The following is an 18,345-nucleotide window of genomic DNA, read 5'->3' on the forward strand; positions in this document are numbered from 1 at the left end:
GAAAAAGTATGTAGAGAGTATTATATTCAATTGAGGGAACAGATGGTGTGCAATAGATGACACGTGAATGCTGAAAAACAAAAAAGCTTAATAACCACTCTTGAAAGAAGTGTATCCATTTGGTTTGGTTCACTTATGGAGTTTTGGATTGGTAAGAAACGAGTGCAGTTTTGTATTTCACTATAAATAAGAGCTGTTCGAATGGCTGTAACTTTATAAAGTACTTGATTTAATAACTTTGCTGCTTTTGCACAGGGATTTTATGGGTCATGTTTTGGTTTGGGTTTTTTATTTGTTTGTTTGTTACAAATGTACCTTTATTTCTTTTCCATTTTAGTCTCCCCCTTGACTGTTGATAGTCCGTATCCTAATCTTAGCTTTTTGACAACACCTGGGCAAGGTAACACCTTTTCCTTTGCTGGAGAAATGGAGAATTTTTTTTTTTCAATGAGGCTTTCTTATTTGCATTCAAAGGAGTAATATTTACCTACTTTTACCCTAGGTTTACAACCTCCTAGTGTGTCAACTCCTGTGTTTCCTTCTGGGAATTCCATGTCTCACCCTGGTACATCCATTAGTGGAATGATGGGTCCTGAGATAGTGTTTTCTGGAAGACACAATGGCATCTGCATATACTTTGCTCGGATTATAGGGTGAGGTGTTTGCGTAAAAAGACATTCTGTTGCTCAATTTGTTTCATAGTTTTTTCTTTCCCCTAATGCTTGTAGGTGGTGAATTTTATCTTATTAGCATTTAAATTTGAAATTAGTAAAATGCATTCTTATGTTGTGTTTATGAAGTACCTGTTGATATAATATGTTCTCTTTGAAGCTCTATTAATAATAATAAATTCAATGAATGGCTGGGACAGGAAAGTTGCTTATTGATCCTGCAACCAAGTGTGTATGCACAACTCTGATAACTGCACTTTTATTTTTCAAACCGATGTTTCAAACTGCTACTAAAGGATGAAACAAACGCAGAAGGATTTACAGGGTCAAAGTCCTGGCTTCAAGTCTTTTCTGTTATGAAGCTTTAAACAGAATGCTCAAATCAGAGCAATGAAGCAAGATTAAAGAGGATTCTGTTACTTGGATGTTGAGTCGTGCGTTACTAAACACCCCAAGCAAGAACAGAGCTCTTCATATGTTGGTCATTTCTCTGCATGCTGGTTGGGAAAGACATTTTTGTTATGACACTTGTTTGCCTACACTTTATTTCCAGAGAATAATATTGGTCTATATTTAAAGTATTTGAGATCACCAAACTTCATTTGATTAAAGTTTTAAAATTTGAAATTTTCTTAATTACCTATATCTGTACCATTCAGAAATGTATAATATTAACTTCTTTTGAATGTTTAATTTTCATCCAAATTAAATCCTGATTTAGACCTTGAAGTAAAAAACATTACCATTCTTTAAGAAGTTATACATAGAAGACTTGTTAAAATACTTGCTTAAATTACTTGGCTTTTAACCCAGTACTGTTGTGTGTTGCAGAAATATTTGGGATGGCAGTATAGTTGTGGAGAGAGTTTTCAAAAGTGGCAATCGAGAAGTCGTTGCAGTATGTAAAATATTATTTTGTATTTTTAAAAGTTTCTTACAGTATGTCTTAAGCCTTGTTATACTCCTGTTCACAATTATAAACTAATCAGACAAAAAAAAACCATTATTTTAATTTGAATGTTTTCTTAAGTGCTGCGCTCTTAACTGAGGAGTAATTGTAGGTTTCAAATCTTTTTAAGCTACTACTTTGAATGTTACTTTTTAGGAAACCTAACTGTAGTTTGATCTCTGCTGTTAACTGACAATGGCCATGTGTAGTGGTTGCACTTCCTTCATTTCTGCATAACCCCTCCAGCCAAAGCCTAAAAATAAAATGCTTTAGTGGGTTAGGATGAGCATTGCAGTTACATAAGGATGTAAAAAAACTTTCCAACATCTTCCTGACTAACATCTTGGTGTTTCACTTGTCTATGATCAAAATAACAAAATCCTTTCTGACTGCAAATGTTAATAGAATCCTGAACTGAGTTATTTCAGCAATGTAAATTAACTGCTATATGAACTTTCCTCCTTCAGTTATAAGGTAACTGGGAGGCTCTGGAAGACCTTGGCAGTTATACCCGTTGTCTTAGCAGTGCTCAATCATTGCTGTAGTTCATAGCTGGAGATAGGGAAACACAGCTGATTTGGTTATCAGAGGGGCAAAGAAAGTAGCATCTTGAATGCTATATATCTTCAGAGGACTACTGCCTCTTCACATGTGTGTCCTCTCCTCAATGACTGTGGTGTAATAATGTTGTGTTCTAGTGATAGCATTATTATGCTATTTATTTGTTGTACTCTTTGCATTTGTTGTTTTAGTGACTTTAGCTTAAAATTGAAATTTTTTTAAAAAAAGTTTGGCAACTAAGCTTTCTGTAAAGAAGTCTGCTTTCTTTTGCAGGTAGAAAGTAGTGTTCCATCCCAGGTGCTGGAATGTGTATTACAAGAACTAAAAGGTTTACAAGAATTTCTGGATAGAAATTCACAGTTTGCTACAATAGGAGCCCTTGGAAACCCAAGGTATTATTCATTGTGTTACATTTATTAGTGGTATTTAGTGTCCAGGTCTTGAAAAACTATACCTCCTATATCATTGTTGAGTTGAAGTGTATGCATGGTCTCCAGCTTCAAGTATTCAGATGCTAAAAATGAGTTGCGAGACTTAATCTTTAAAATATTCAGTATTTGTAAATCATATTAGCATCTCTCTTCATTTTGGGATTGCAGTTTCAGCACACCAGCTAATTTGCAACAGAGGCTTCTGGGTTTCATGCGGCCTGATGGTGGAAGTTCTCAGCAAGTCCAGCAAGAACTCCAGAGGAAATATCATGGTACGTAGTTACATTTGAACGGGAAGTATCAGGGAACAGTACGTTTATTTGTTGCCTTTCTCACTTCTCTTGTTTGTTAAAACCTCTGAATACAACTTTTTTCCCATACAAATTTGACATTAATCAATATGCCTTACTTGATAATAAGTTCTTCAGAAAAAGCACTGTAGTTTGGAAACTTAACTTTGCTAGCACCTTGCTTTTGCTTCCATACTGTTCCATCAGGAGCAGTGCTTCTGCAGTGACATTGATGTGAAAAAATCATTTACATACAACTGTACCAGAGATGCAGTATATACCCAGAATGAAAACTCAAATCTAAATAAACATTCCAGCCTTTAGGCTGACTGTGGCAAGAGACTTTATTTGTTACACACTGCAGATGTTACCTTTCAGTTGCATATTGAAAGCTTTAATATTGCAACTAATTAAAGCAGTTGACAAAGGAGAATATCTTTCTGTGAAGAGAATGTGTGTTTCAGCACACCAACATCTAGTGGTCTTGAGCCACCGCAAAACACAAGTTGTATCTCTCAATTTATTACGCTAAAATAAAAGTGGTTGAACATCAAAGCACTTTTAAAATTCTCTAATACAAAGAACTAAATTTCTCTTCTGTGTAGGTACATGTCCTCTTTATCCTATTTTCTCCATTCAGACAATGGGGACAAAGAGGATTGTTTCAGTGTTAAGGGTTGGAAAGCAAATACAAGATTTGTTTTGCTGGCTTTGGCCATCCCTGGTGAGAGACCTTTCATGTCAAAAGTAAATAGTGTCAGTCACCACTGATACTGATTTGCGTCCTTTCACATTAAGTGTATTTAGTTGCTGATAGATGAGTCAGAGGTCTGGCCCTTGGGCCAAAACTTGCTTTCATTTATGTCAGCTGAAGTCTGGAGAAAGTCCACCAGAGTCAAGTTAAATTCCTCTAACTTTATGAGAAATGTCTGTGAGGTGTATTTGACTCTCAAACACAGTGAGTGAAGGAGGACCAGAATTGCAGTGTTTTCACTTGTGTTTTCATCTTCAATTGAACAAACAGTTGAAATATTAAAATGTTTCATGGGACGAAAGTGTCTTAAAAATTATATGGGAATATATGAATATGAAACTAGAGGTTTGTTTGCACACTTACCTGTCTCCCTTTTTTTCCTTCCTAAAGTTCTCCGTGTTTCATAAGATTGTTTCATCTCGTTACAATACTTAGTAGCTGCACACCCCTTTATGTTTTCAGATAGCAGTTGTTAAGCAACTCATTTGTGAGACAAGTGAGTATGGTGTCCTTTTAAAAGAAATACTCTAATGCAAGTTGCCAAAGTTACAGTCAGTGAAATGTCTGCAAAACTTTGTTCAGAAATAAGAGGCCTGTCACACAGCCCATTTGAACTCATGCTCTCCTATAGTGTAGCTTTTGCCCAGTGCTTGCAGACAGGCTGGGAGGTGTTGCTGATGTGTACACAGAATTGAAGATGGTCATGGTCCTGGGTTTTACTTCTTTTTCTGTACTGCTCACATTCAATAGTGTGAATGTAATTTTTTTAAAAAAAGTAATGTAGAACTTCATAGACATTTAATAATTTCATTTTTATGCATTCCATAGCCCATAAACCCTTTGGGATTGCTAAATGACACAATGTAATTATTGCTGCCTCATTTCTGAACTGTAAGCACTCAAAAGTAAATACATAAATTGTTGCAATTATGTTCTACCCACGTAATAAGTATGTCCATATTATTTTTTCAGTGAATGAAATACATCTTACCATTTTTAAATGTTACTAGTTTTCAGGGTAATTGTTGTTCTTTTAAAGATAGCATAGACAGCATTGACCAAAGGTACAAGTAATACAACAAAAAGGGAATATGCACGGTTTTATTTTTTTCTTTCATGTTCATCATAAATACATTTATAATAATTACTTATGAAAAGAGTAAGCCAAAATTTAAGGCTGGTACTAAAATCCAGTGCACTCACATGACATACGTCTTTTTCAGAAAGTACTCCTGTGTTGCATAGTTTGAAATAAATGTTTACAGGTGATATTTGTTTTGGAGAAATGTTAGCATGGCACTTTCCTCCAAAGAGAGCTAGACAGCATTAATCAAGAATGGAAGAGAAAAAAAATTAGAAATTTCAGGAGATTGTTATTGTAAAACCTCAAAAAATTTACATGCTAATTTGAATCATAGAACAGTTACTTACTGACAGTTTCTTTGCTTTTTCAGCTGAGGCACAGCTAACTGAGAAGACCTCACTTCAAGGCATCCAGCAGCTTGTTCGCAAAACCTGCCAGGCATTGGCTTTATGGAAGTTGCTGTGTGAGCACCAGTTCAGTGTTGTTGTAGGTGAGCTGCAGAAGGTACGATCTGAATCCTATGATTCTAATTTGTTTGTATTTAACATCCGAATTTCTTTTGCTACCTAAATAGTCCCAAACCAGCATTACTTGAATTCACTGAAAAACACATAATGAATGTTAAACCACATATAGATTTTTATTCAGGTTGCAAGTGTTTGTTTTTGTGACCAACGTGTAGTATTGGACTTACTACTCAATTTTAGCAAATTGGAAATGTCACTAACAATAGATTCTATGTTACTTTTATTGACAATTAATAATGAATCTGTTTTATAAATTACTGTGTTCTCACCTTAAGCACATTCTCCAAAATGTAACGAAAAGAATAGCTGTTGTCCAGCTGAGAGGAATTCACTCTTTGCCGTGGTGTTGGTGAAGGTTTAACAGTGGAGAGCAATAGGGATGTAGAGTCTGACCCTTGCACTTCTGTATAAGTAGGGGTCCAGATTGTATCATAGAACAACAGAGGTGGGAAGGGACCTGTGGAGATAATCTGTCCCCTCTGCTCAAAGCAGGGTCAACTAGAGCAGGTTGCCGAAGAACATGCCTAGTAAGGGTTTTAATATCTCCAAAGATGGAGACTCCACAGCCCCTCTGGGCAATCCATTCCAGTGTTCAACCACCTTTAGAATAAAAAATATTTTTCTTACATTTGGATGTAATTTCCTTTGCTTCAGCTTTTGGCTGTTGTGCTGTGTCCTGCCACTAGGTGCCCCAGAGAAAAGTCTGGCTTTGCCTTCTTTACATGTTCCGATAAATATTAGTGAGATCCCACACACTGCTTCCTGAGCCTTCTCTTCTCCAGGCTAAACAATCCCAGTTCTTTCAGCCTCTCCTTGTTTCTAAACAAGGAAACTTACAGAACTAAGGGTGCTACTGCTGTGTACCCTTTGCTAATGTAGAATTTGCACCCGGCCCTTGAAGAAGCTAGTAATTTGAATACTATGCATTCTGTCCTGGCACTTGATAGGAAAATAGGTTATTTGAAAAGTTGTATTCTGTGTTGACAAAAACTTCAAAATGAAGTTTTGTTCCACTGACAAAACTGACAAAGATTTTAAACTTTAGAAATGCGCAGAAGCTGGAGCTCTTCACACTGTTGCTTTGGGGAGTTAGCATCATTTCTAACAGAGGCACCTTTTGTCTTTTGTTGGACAAGGAGCTAACTAATAACAGATAGAACCTTTTCCTCTGTTGTCAGTAGTTTTAGAGTTTTTGTAAGAGTATTTTCATTCTGTTAGTGATCATCCATAGACACTACTGGCAACTCTGTGTGCAAATATTCCTAATAATTAAAAACATTAATAACCTTTAATGTAAGTTAATACAAAAAAGCATAAAGAGTACAGACCTCATACTATTAAAATTCCTCCTGTTTATGCATCTGTCATTTTTTTCATCTATGTCAGTACTCAGATGGTTCCCATTATTAGAAACAGTGACATACTCATTTTATAGGGCGTGCATTCTGACAGCAGCCCGTGAAGCAAGGGGAACTGCTAAGTCCATTTTTCTTCACAGACATCTGAAATAAAAGTGACACATAGTGAAGGTGGCAGAGGAAGGCTGCTAAGAGGAGTTCTTACTGCCCTTTGTCATCCAAGAGTCTAGTGCCTTCATTGATAGGGCTTTCTTATTTCCATTTTGCTATATGATGTGTATTTTAAATAACGTAATTCTATGCTGTGCACTTCAGTCATTGGGGTTTTTTATGTTTTTATTTACTGGAAACAGTTAATTTTGCTGCTGCAACATTGTGACATTGCTAAACAGAATGAAGTGAAAACTTTGGTAAACTGATGAAAATCTGTCTTATCTTCAGGAACTTCAAGAACATCTAAAGATTACTGCTTTCAAAGACCTGGTAATTAGAGACAGAGAGTTGACTGGAGCACTCATTGCTTCTCTCATAAACTGTTATATCAGAGATAATGCTGCTGTGGATGGCATCATTGCCCATTTGCAAGATATCTGTCCTCTTCTTTATAGCACTGATGATGCTGTGTGTTCCAAGGTAAGTGCGATTTCAGATTTTACAGCACCAAAACACAACTTTACAACATGTTCAGATGAGGTAGGGTGGGCAGCTTGTACATCATTACGCTCAAATGGCTTCAAGAGCAGAAGAACTAGCAAAGGCAGGTTATGCGCATATTTGTGACTTGTAGTTGATTAATGCTGAAAATTATGCGAGCTCTGGTGCAAAGCATTTGTAGTTATTTGCAGTCTTCATAGGGTCTCTGCCTCCAGTGTGGTGGCTAATAAAACTGCCTTGTTGTTGATAAAATGTCTTGCTACCTCAGCCTTTCCTTAGCATAGTCTCTTGCTTTCAGTCCATTGCCTAGTTTCATGGAATTTGTGGAAAGATAATTGTGTTGAAGATCTTCGCTCTGAAGCTTTTCAAGAAAATCTGAAAAAAGTAACCGTTGAGGATGGGAATGGGGAACCAATTGGTTGTTTAAGTCTTAAGTGCTTCTCTCTACTGCCATTGGAGAGTCCCTCTGCTGGAAACAGTGTTATCAAGTGATGAGAGAGTGCTTTTGAGAGGATGGTGTTCCTACTGTTTCAGTGTTAAAGTTTGGAATAACAACTCATTAATTTACAACAATACCCATGATCTGTTCATGGTGTGTTCATGTGAATTATTTCCATTTTCCCATCATTTGTCTTTAGGCAAATGAATTGCTTCAGCGGTCTCGACAGGCTAAAAGCAAACTGGAAAAAGAGAAGATGCTAAGGGAGTCACTGAAAGAGTACCAGAAGATCAGCAATCAAGTAGATCTTGCTAATGTTTGTGCACAATATAGGCAAGGTAAGAAGCAGTCACTGGTCTGGTAAATGGTTTCTGTAGTATCCTTTCAAGCCAACTTCTTTTTCCTGTGTTCTGTTTACTAACTTTCAATTCATTTTAGTGTTTCACCATAAACAGTTTCTTAATAACTCATACAAGTAATATAGGTCAACCTGTTCTTGTTTAAAGCCTTTCTAGATTTCACCAACCAATCAAAAAACCCACTTCTGTAGAAAAATATTCCCATCCACTTATTTCACATTGCAGTGTCTGTTTGTTTCATATGTGTGGTAAAAACGTTTTTAGGGAAATTGTTGGGCTGTATGTAAGCAGAAGGTAGGTGACTACTTTTGCAGGTAAGGTTTTATACCAAATACGGTGTTTGAAAGATGGTTCTGAGTCCTGTTTCCTGCAGTAGACGCTAGTGCATAATTTAAATGTAGATATAACTTTTGTAACAGTCAAGATTTCAGCCTCTGTACAAACACGTAACTTTGGACTTGCATATAATCCTACAGGTTAGGTAAAGGCATAAACCTTTGTATGATACAGACCAGAGTAAATAAGATTTATTTTCTTCTTTCTTGCTAAAATGGGAAGTGTTTGATCACATAGCTTTTTGTCATAGATTTAATACAATAATGAACAGTGTTGTTTGTTGTTTTTTTCTAGTGCGTTTCTATGAGGGAGTAGTAGAACTCTCTCTTACAGCTGCTGAGAAGAAAGACCCGCAAGGTCTTGGCCTTCATTTCTATAAAAACGGAGAACCAGAAGAGGACGTTGTTGGACTCCAAGCTTTTCAGGAAAGGCAAGTTTTCAGGATACCTTATTACTATTGTATGGGGTGTTTTATTTCAGGTGACTAGAAAAGTAACTCTTTGGGGCAGCTATGCAGTGTAATGACAAAAAAAAAAAGTTTTATATTAGGGGACACAATACAGATGTTTTTTCCCAGCATGCTCTCCTTGATTAACATTAATAAGACACCAACTTAATCTGGAAAGGAGGGTAAGCTGGTAGATGAAGAAAACATTGTGATCTAAACATCACAGAAATATTTGTTAGAAAGATGATTGAGAACAAACTAGATTGTGGCAACTAGCTGACAATAATCTGTGACCTTTAGATTTTAGTAATGGTGTTTACAAGGCATACAATAACAACATTTGTGAAGAGTAGTTCACAGATAGTTGCAATGAAAATTGAAAGGCTTTTATTTTCTTTTGCTATATTTACAGATTGAACAGCTACAAGTGTATCACTGACACCCTTCAAGAGTTAGTGAATCAAAGTAAAGCTGCTCCGCAGTCTCCCAGTGTACCCAAAAAGCCAGGTCCTCCAGTGTTGTCATCTGACCCCAACATGCTAAGCAACGAAGAAGCAGGGCACCATGTAAGTAACTCAGAAAAAATCATTACTGTAATGCAGAAAATTGTGTGATTTGAAGGGGTGTAGAATTTATTATTTTTAAAAACTGTGGAATAGTTCAGCAAAGTAGATAAAAGTTAACATTTGTCATTATTGGCTTCTTTATGTAGATTCTTCATAGAAATGATGACATGCAAATAACATGAACCTAAGTATTGTCACATACATATTCAGTGCTTGATACAATGTAACTACTTCTGGAATAACGGCTTTGTCCTTTTCTTCCTGTAGTTTGAACAAATGCTAAAGCTGGCTCAGCGTTCAACAGATGAACTCTTCAGTATTGCGCTTTACAACTGGTTGATACAAGTTGACTTGGCAGACAAACTGTTACAGGTGACCTCATCTTTCTACAACTAAATTTGTTGGCGGGTTCCACTGAACTGGAAGAGTTAATTGTAATAATGCTGGTGCTTCAAAAAAGAGGAGAGAGCAAAAATATAAATGTTGTCTTTATGACTTTTGCAGGTTACTGCCCCCTTTTTGGAACCCTACCTTGTGCGGATGACCAGGATTGACCAAAACAAAGTCCGTTATATGGATTTACTGTGGAGATATTTTGAAAAGAACAGAAATTTTAGTAATGCAGCCAGAGTCTTGGCTAAATTGGCTGACCTGCATAGGTATGGATTATATATGATCTATTGCATATGTTGAGGTAATTGGGGGGAAAACTGAACAAACTAAAATCAAAACCTTAAGTGTAGGTAGTTTGAGAAAAGGACAAGAAAAGGCCAATGCCCAAGGATGTTTGCTAAAAAAAAAAATTAAATTAATGGAATATATTAGCTGTTAATCCTGGCTGTTACTGGAAAGAAATTATATGTTTATTTTATGTATTATATATCAGCTTGCAATGCATTTCCTGTTGTAAGTACCATATATAAAGTAACTGCAGAACAGTGGATTGAGAAGTACACTAGAACTGAGCCTGCGACAAAGATAGGATTACATAGTTGGATAATGTCCTGCATGCCTTAATAAAATCAGAAGTCACCTACTAATTCCCAGAGTCTAGTTAGAATATAACTAACCCTCAAATAACTATATTAAGTACCCATTTTATTTTGAATATTTGTTTTGCAGCACAGAAATTTCTCTTCAGCAGCGTCTTGAATACATTGCACGTGCCATTTTGAGTGCCAAAAGTTCCACTGCCATATCCTCTATAGCTGCAGATGGTGAATTCCTACATGAACTAGAAGAGAAAATGGAAGTAAGAAAAAATACTAAACTACATTGTAAATACATTATTTCACTTTGTCTCATTGGCAAATTACATTTTTGTTACCAATTCTGTAAAAAGCGTTTTCTGTGCTTTCTTCCCAACATGCCGAAGTTAGGCAGTTGATGGGAGACTCTGAGGTGTAAGACAGTAACATTTCTACATTTAAATAAGTTAAAGTTAATTCTGGGTGTATTCTTAAGCTTTGATTAAATTAATCCAATCTTTAAATATTTTATTTTTCTTTTTAAACAAGGTTGCAAGGATCCAGCTTCAAATACAAGAAACATTACAACGGCAGTATTCCCATCATTCTTCAGTGCAAGATGCAATCTCCCAGCTTGATGCTGAGCTGATGGACATAACCAAGGTGATTAAAATTTCTCTGTATTAAAACTAAATGTAACATATTGGGGGGGAGGGGGGTGATTGTTTTGCAAAGATTGGTCCTATGCTGACTAGGAAAAGTAATAGAGAGACAGTTTGACATTCCTGGTCTTAGAATGTTACCCTAGACCGTCTTTTTCCGTGCTTTGATATTCCTTCAATCTTTAGTACTTTAATTTCTTCCATGTGTTTATCTCCTTTATTAAGTCTCTTAGATTTCTTCATTTATTGGGAAAATTGTTAGAAAATTAATGGTATTATAACTATATAAAATTGGGGATTGTATTTAAGAAGTGAAACAAACAAAAAAATTTGTGTTGGACCAGTTACTTAAATTGCACCTTTACTAGTCTGGTGTCTACCATACAAAATAAAGAAAAGCTGATTTTTAAAATTTCCTTTTTATCTTACTTGAAATGTAAAGTCTGGTAATTTTTCTTTCAGCTGTATGGAGAATTTGCTGACCCATTTAAGCTCTCAGAGTGTAAGCTTGCAATTATACATTGTGCAGGTCATTCTGATCCTATCTTGGTGCAAACTCTCTGGCAAGAAATCATTGAGAAAGGTGGGTCTCAATGGACTAGGGGTGGTACAAGCTAGAACTCATTAAAGTTTTTGAGACTGACTATGTGCTGCTACTCATATGCTGTCCAAGTGAGATGCATCTTTTCTGGACTATTCTGTAATAACTAGTAATTCATTAATGTTATTACCTTTGGCTTGTGTGCCTAAAGGACAGAAAAGTAATATTTTTGCATATGTGTTGGAGCATATTGCACATATGTCTTGAATAATCACATTCCAGATAACATTTAAGAAGTCATTTCATCCCTTCTTGTGCTTAGATGCCATAATATATGGACTTCAGAATACCTGTGAAATTTTGTCTGAAGGTTTCACTATTAGGAAATTATAATAAAAATGTTAAATTTATAGTGACAAAGATTAAAGCATCTTCAGGCAGTTCAGCACTTCTTATAATGCTGACAGGAGTGGAAGTGTAAGGGTTCTGTCCATTTACTGAGAAGCAGAGTAGTGGGCACAGCTCAGCCAGCCTAGCCACTCAGCTGTGATAATCTGCCTCACCCTTCACCATGAGTTGGTTGTTCACTGTCTCTTCCTGGTTTGGTGGGTTTTGGGTTGTTTTTTTTTTTACCCCCTTGGATATTGTGCTCGAGGTTGCCATTGTGCAAACAGCATTGACAGCGATTTGAGGGAAAAGCTAAGTGGTAGTGGGTTTGTTGTTGGGTTTGCGGGGCGTGGGGTTGGTTTGTGGGTTTTTAAAGTAGATTTGCACGGAACTGCAATGAAACATAAAAATCTGTGAATAGATATGCATACACACCAGAAAAAAGTTGTATTTTTCACTTCCATGTGCTGATTTTGCACTGACAATGGCGTAAGATTTCGTTGTGTTTGTAGTAAATTTATGTACCTCAGTGTAGTTGCGTATAAATGTGGAAATTTTTTTCTGAAGTTCTCTCTAAATGTTTTCTTTTCACTTTCAGAATTGAGCGATAGTGTGCCTTTGAGTCCTGCTGACAGAATGCAAGCACTTAGTCTGAAGATGATATTGCTTGGAAAGATATATGCTGGCACACCTCGTTACTTTCCTTTAGGCAAGTTGTTTAGCCTGCACAGTAAATGAATATACACATTGCACAAATGGGTCTCAGCTTTCTTTTTAGCTTCTTAAAAAGTTTTAACCTATGAAATGCCTATTTCTTAAAAATCTAAAAGGAAAGGATATTGATAATTTTGTGATGCATACATTCTTGCGATACATAATTACTAAAGTTATTTGTGAAATTTTTTGAAGTAGCTGAAGTAACAAATTATTTTAACTGTCGCTAGAGATGGATTTGATCTGGAGGGTAGCTGGGTAGTACTTTTAAGTTTTGTCCAGGAAATTAGGAATAAAACCATTATGATACTTGCTCATTATTACAGTGACTTTGACAAGGGATTGAGGAGAGGGAGGTTAGACAAACAGTAGAAATAGAATCCCTATTGGCCTCTAATTTTGTAAATACAGTAAAATTGTATGATTACAAAACCACAGTTTTTACAGGTCCAGATTTTCCTAGAATTTATCTAGGGCTTTAACCAGATTTTACAGTTTTTCACTCTGAATGGGAAGTAAATGAAGTTTAGAACGCAGCAACCGTTATTTTTGGATGGCTGCGCAGATCCCATTTTAGAAAGTAGTGAAGTTTGTATCAAACTACAAAGTAAAAATGTGTATTTATACATGTAATAAGAGTTTGGGCAACCACATTTATCTGCTGTCTTTTGAAGTATCCACGGCTATCTGTAGGGGCAGATTCTAGAAACAGAATTCAGGAGATACTGGATCCTTTTTGGAGCTTCTTTCTGCTTTTGAGATGCTGACATGTTTTGACAACTTGGTATTATATAAAAACCTGGCAAATATCTTTTTCAGCACTAAATTTAGTGCTGAAAAATAAATTTTTAATTGTTACTGACACTTAAACATGATAAAAGGTGCAGTAGTGTTGCTGGCTATTCTAGCAAATGAAATGATAGTGTATCCTTTGTGCTGAAACAAAATTTAATGTACTTTTCTTAACAGCTTATTTCCATGACAGAACTGTAATGAAGAACTCAGTCTGAGTAATCCCTGTCATGTATTGCTGATAGCTTAATTCCATCTTTGGAGGTAGTTATATTTTGCATATCCTTTCCTCAGTACAGACTCGGGGAAAACTGTTACCATGTGCTTCACAGGAGAAAGGTACCAGCTGTGTGGAAGACAGAAAATTAAACTTGGAGTAAATCACTTTCAAATGCCTTTCTTCCCTAGACTTGCATTAACAAGTTGGAATCTAAATAACCTATTATTTTTGTCCTCCAGATTTTCTCGTTCAGTTTCTAGAGCAACAGGTCTGCACTTTGAACTGGGATGTAAGTTTTGTAACATACACCATGCAAGAAATAGGAGTGCCATTGCCAAGGCTGCTTGAAGTATATGACCAGTTGTTTAAGGCACGGGTAAGGAAAATAGCCACAAAATAAGAATTTTGTTTCCAACTACTGTCAATGTCTCTCTTTAGTGGGAAACATAAAATAACATGAGGCATGACATACCAAAATACCAACCTCATAGCTTTTGTTCTGTTTTTTTTTAACTCAAAGGCTCTTAATGCTTCCCCACCCCGTTAGTTTTATTCACTTCAATCCTGAAGTATGAGAAACATTATTAATCCTTCTACTTCACCTAAAGCTGATTTAGGCTTAAATAGGATTAGAATTACTATGTTGCAGAAGGAACAGCATATCTTGAATATATTAATTTTATTTGTTTCCTATTAATGGTTAAAATGGGCTATATTACTGCATCTTGTCTAATCTATTGATGCAATAGGCATAAAGAATAAGACGTCACATTTTTAACCGGATTTGTAGAACAGGCTTAAACAGAACTAAAACAAAGAGAATTAAATTGCTGCTTTTTCCCCAGATTCCTTTACATTGTAAGGAATTCAGAAATTCCTAAAAATCTCTTACTTTACAGACTGTTAGTTAATGGGAAACTGAGTTAAATTCATGTATGTTTCAGTACTCAAAAGTCAAACCTACTCAAATATAGACTTCATATAGATTAAGTTAGAATTCCCATTTCTCTTACATTTTTGTTGCAATGAATAAATAATTACCACAGCTGGCAATCTGTGTGTACACACACACACACTTTTATTTTCTTGTCTCCTTAATATTTGTCCCCTTAACATTTTGGAATCTTGTTTTAGGACCCATATTGGAACAGAATGAAAAAGCCTTTACATCTTTTAGAGTGTATTCATGTATTATTATCAGGATATGTCCATGATCCAAGCAGAGTACTTCTGAGGTAAGAAAGGCAACTGTTTCCTAATAAAGAGTGAAAGATGCAAGATATCCTAAAGCACTGAACTTCAGCAATCCCCACAGCTTTTCTTGTTTGCTTTTGAGTTAATTTAGTATTTCTTTCCTAGCAGTGATTACTGAGACTCCTCATTCCAAACCAGTTGGTAGAAACTTTAGGGTCCTCCCTATAAACTGCTTCAATAAAGATCATTTTCTCCACTTCACTGAAGATTCATGAGGAACCAAGAGGATTATTTTGTAAATTTTGGCAAATTACTTTAAGGAGTGTTACAGACAAATCTGAGGAAATCTGGGAAGTGGGGAAAATGAGAGTTGGGTGTTTTGTGAATGAAATGGTGAACCCTTTAATAAATAAAGGCTAGAAGCTCGGAGTTCTTGTATTCTGGAAATGAGAACACTAAGCATGGGGATAGATCTTGTTTCACGAACAAGGCAGTAAATATCCCATGTTCACATATAAAGTTTACATCTATCTTTTCTCACTTTTTTGGTGTTTTATGGTTAGCTGATTTAAATACTCTTAAGTTAGTAGAACTTTAGTGAATGTTGTCTAATTTTAATATCTACTTAGTTACTAATACCTAAACGTGGTGATTCGATACTAATTTTAGATATTTAAATTACTATCTGAATTAATCTTATACATAGATTGTACTCATAGCTAAAGTAATATCTAAATATTAAATATTTCATGTTGCTATGAACTATTGTATCTTATTGTTTTAATTTAATATCAGATATAAATAGTAATTATTCCTTTACTTTCCCATTATGCCTTAGTCACAAGCATTAGATTTCAAAAATCAGTTCTTCTAACAGGTAGTTAAATACTTAAAAGTAGCTGACAGATGTCTTGCTGGTATGTTATTCCATTAAAACTCAAAGAATGCTCACTTTCTATTTCAGGTGAATTCTAACATACATTAACAAGAAGGAGCTTGTTATTATTCTGTTTTCTTTACAGGCGACGATTTACAAATGTTTGCTTGGATGCTGTTAGTTGCTACCTGGTTGAACTTCAGTCTATGAGCCCAACGCTAATGGTGCAGACAACTGTTGGGAATTTTAAATCACTACAGGCTAAATTGGAACGGCTTCACTGATTGACTAATAATGGAGTCAGCTCAGATATAAGGAATTATGAAATGAAAGTTCAGATGTCTGCACTGAAATTCTGGAAGAACAAATCCTCAGAAAGAAATTTTGAGAAAGTTGTATCTCCTGCTGCAGTTATCAGTTGGTATTCCTGCTACGTTAAACGTATCTACAAATTGTAGAATGTAAATGTGACAATGGGGTTTCTTTTACTACTGCCAATTTTTTTAACAATAGAAAGCTTTTTTTTATACCGTTGAAATAAAATACATTGTCTGATTTTTCCCTCGAGGATTAAAAATATTTGGAAAATATATTTTTCTTTTCTTAACATACAATAATGGAGAAAAGTAGGATGTCAAATCTACTGGTTTACAAGTATCAAAGCAAGAAATGACAACTGCGGAAGGCAGAATGATGACAAAAGCCCGTAGATGAGTCAGACTGTAAATGTGGTCATTACCAGGGAGTAGTGATGCAGTCATAAATCTGCACATGTTTATTGGCAGTTATTTCAATAACAAAGATAATCACTGTTTCATAACTGTCACTTTAAACACAGCCTGCTTCTGCAAGTAGAATGTTTGTGGTGAATCTGCAGAAACTAGCAATCTAATTTGTATTGCAAGTGAAAGAACAGTATTAAAAACCCATAAAAATATTTTCCCTATTCCATTTTAATAAATATATTGTATCTGTTAAATAAAGAAGTCAAGAATTGACTTCTACTTTCATTTCGTGCACACAAGCACCAAATCATGTATATTCCTCAAAAGTAACAAAGCCTATGCATCATCCTGTATGCAAGCTTCCTAAGATTTTAAAATCTACTCCTACAAGAAAATTTGTATTGTCTCCATTTTACTGCTATGCATTGTATACATATTCAACAACATAAACTATATAACATGCACAAGAAATTACCAGTTCATGCTGGTCTTTGATCTTTCTCAAATAACTTCATGTAAGTAAATGATCAAAGAGTTTGGAGAGATTTTTAATGGGGGAAAGAAGCAAATATCTATACCTACAGAGTAGGTAAATGTATTTTTTTCCAGGAGAATGAGTAGTTGGTACACATATCACAGGTATTCAAAAAGAGGAAAAAAGAAGTATGGATTAAGACATTTATTTACATGCAAGTTATCTACTTACAGCCTCTACTACCAGATCTGATTACTATGCTTTAAAGTTTTGCTTAAAATACAGTCATTACATTTCTTTCCCTGGAAATTGCCAGATATATTGTGATGATTTTCAGTCAGAATGCACCCAATGAAGTAATATAAAAATTAAAATACATCTCTTTTTTAACCTCTTGATAGATCAAAATAAAGCAGAAATCTTAATATGGGCTTTTCTGTTTTGTTGAAATTTTCTCACAAAGTATTTAAAAAGAGGAACTACCATATGTTCTGGGAAAAAGATTTTAATCTTTCCATAACAAGTAAACTTTCTTTAGATATTACATAGATATGTTTCCCACCAAGGATGTCACGTACCTTTATTCCAGTCTTGCTACTGCAGTTCTGGTCATACTTTGTACAAGTGATGTCCCAAGTCTTGCCTCATACATTTAACTTTTATTTCTGAATTTTAATACTTGCACAGAAGTATGTTGTGTTGAGCTACAGTTCTGTAACTGAGGTAAACAGATTTCTATTTTCAGATCTGGAGAAGTGACCAAAGGGTTGGGAACAGGCACAAAACACAGGCTTGAGTTTCAGCTTTTCTTTTATTTTTCCAGTTAATAGAATAAGAACGCTTCTGGCAATATTACAAGTTTTTCAAAGTAAGAGTATTTCCAAGTGTAGCATGAGTTATCTTTGATATTTTTCAGATGATTGCAGATAATTTCCATGTAGACAGTACTTTTTTGTATTTATAGCACTTGCTCTGCTCTCAGATGGAAGAGAAAGGGTAGGTCCTCTTTCCTAAATTAAACTTAGAGGGATGTGGAAACCAGAGATCAGAGGAGAGGAGTGGGTGGATTCATGCAGTATGTGAAACAAATGGTGACAAAAACAGGGAAGTAAATTACTAAGATAAACCACTTCACTTAACAAAATTACCAACAATTAGATTATTATGCTTATCAGTCTTTTCTTTTTCTTTCTGTCCCAATGTTACTCATTATCGATCAAGATTGTGGTTAATGGAAGACAAAATCATACAATCATTTAGGGTGGAAAGGACCTATAAGATTATTGAGTCCAACCATTAACCCAGCAGTGCCAAGTCCACCACTAAACAATGTCCCAAAGCACCACATCTACACATCTTTTAA

General features: G+C 35.4%; 1 protein-coding gene across 2 annotated transcripts in view; it reads left to right on the forward strand.

Moving 5' to 3' along the window:
* NUP155 (nucleoporin 155) overlaps positions 1–17,412 on the forward strand; it is a 41,286-nt gene extending 23,874 nt beyond the window's left edge. Inside the window, exons 17-35 of one of the 2 annotated variants that reach the window (XM_075079537.1) lie at positions 338–400; positions 503–653; positions 1,503–1,569; positions 2,455–2,573; positions 2,781–2,884; positions 5,111–5,244; positions 7,067–7,258; positions 7,918–8,056; positions 8,708–8,843; positions 9,274–9,427; positions 9,695–9,799; positions 9,932–10,086; positions 10,550–10,679; positions 10,945–11,058; positions 11,520–11,640; positions 12,584–12,694; positions 13,951–14,087; positions 14,846–14,946; positions 15,928–17,412. In XM_075079537.1, the coding sequence (XP_074935638.1) occupies positions 338–400; positions 503–653; positions 1,503–1,569; positions 2,455–2,573; positions 2,781–2,884; positions 5,111–5,244; positions 7,067–7,258; positions 7,918–8,056; positions 8,708–8,843; positions 9,274–9,427; positions 9,695–9,799; positions 9,932–10,086; positions 10,550–10,679; positions 10,945–11,058; positions 11,520–11,640; positions 12,584–12,694; positions 13,951–14,087; positions 14,846–14,946; positions 15,928–16,066 (2,372 nt within the window). In that variant the 3' untranslated portion in view covers positions 16,067–17,412. The remainder of the gene's footprint in view (positions 1–337; positions 401–502; positions 654–1,502; positions 1,570–2,454; positions 2,574–2,780; positions 2,885–5,110; positions 5,245–7,066; positions 7,259–7,917; positions 8,057–8,707; positions 8,844–9,273; positions 9,428–9,694; positions 9,800–9,931; positions 10,087–10,549; positions 10,680–10,944; positions 11,059–11,519; positions 11,641–12,583; positions 12,695–13,950; positions 14,088–14,845; positions 14,947–15,927) is intronic. The other variant, XM_075079536.1, reaches the window with a different exon arrangement.
* Positions 17,413–18,345: the final 933 nt, after the last annotated feature.

This window comes from Phalacrocorax aristotelis, chromosome Z (assembly GCF_949628215.1).
Source record: "Phalacrocorax aristotelis chromosome Z, bGulAri2.1, whole genome shotgun sequence".
NCBI classification, from domain to species: domain Eukaryota; kingdom Metazoa; phylum Chordata; class Aves; order Suliformes; family Phalacrocoracidae; genus Phalacrocorax; species Phalacrocorax aristotelis.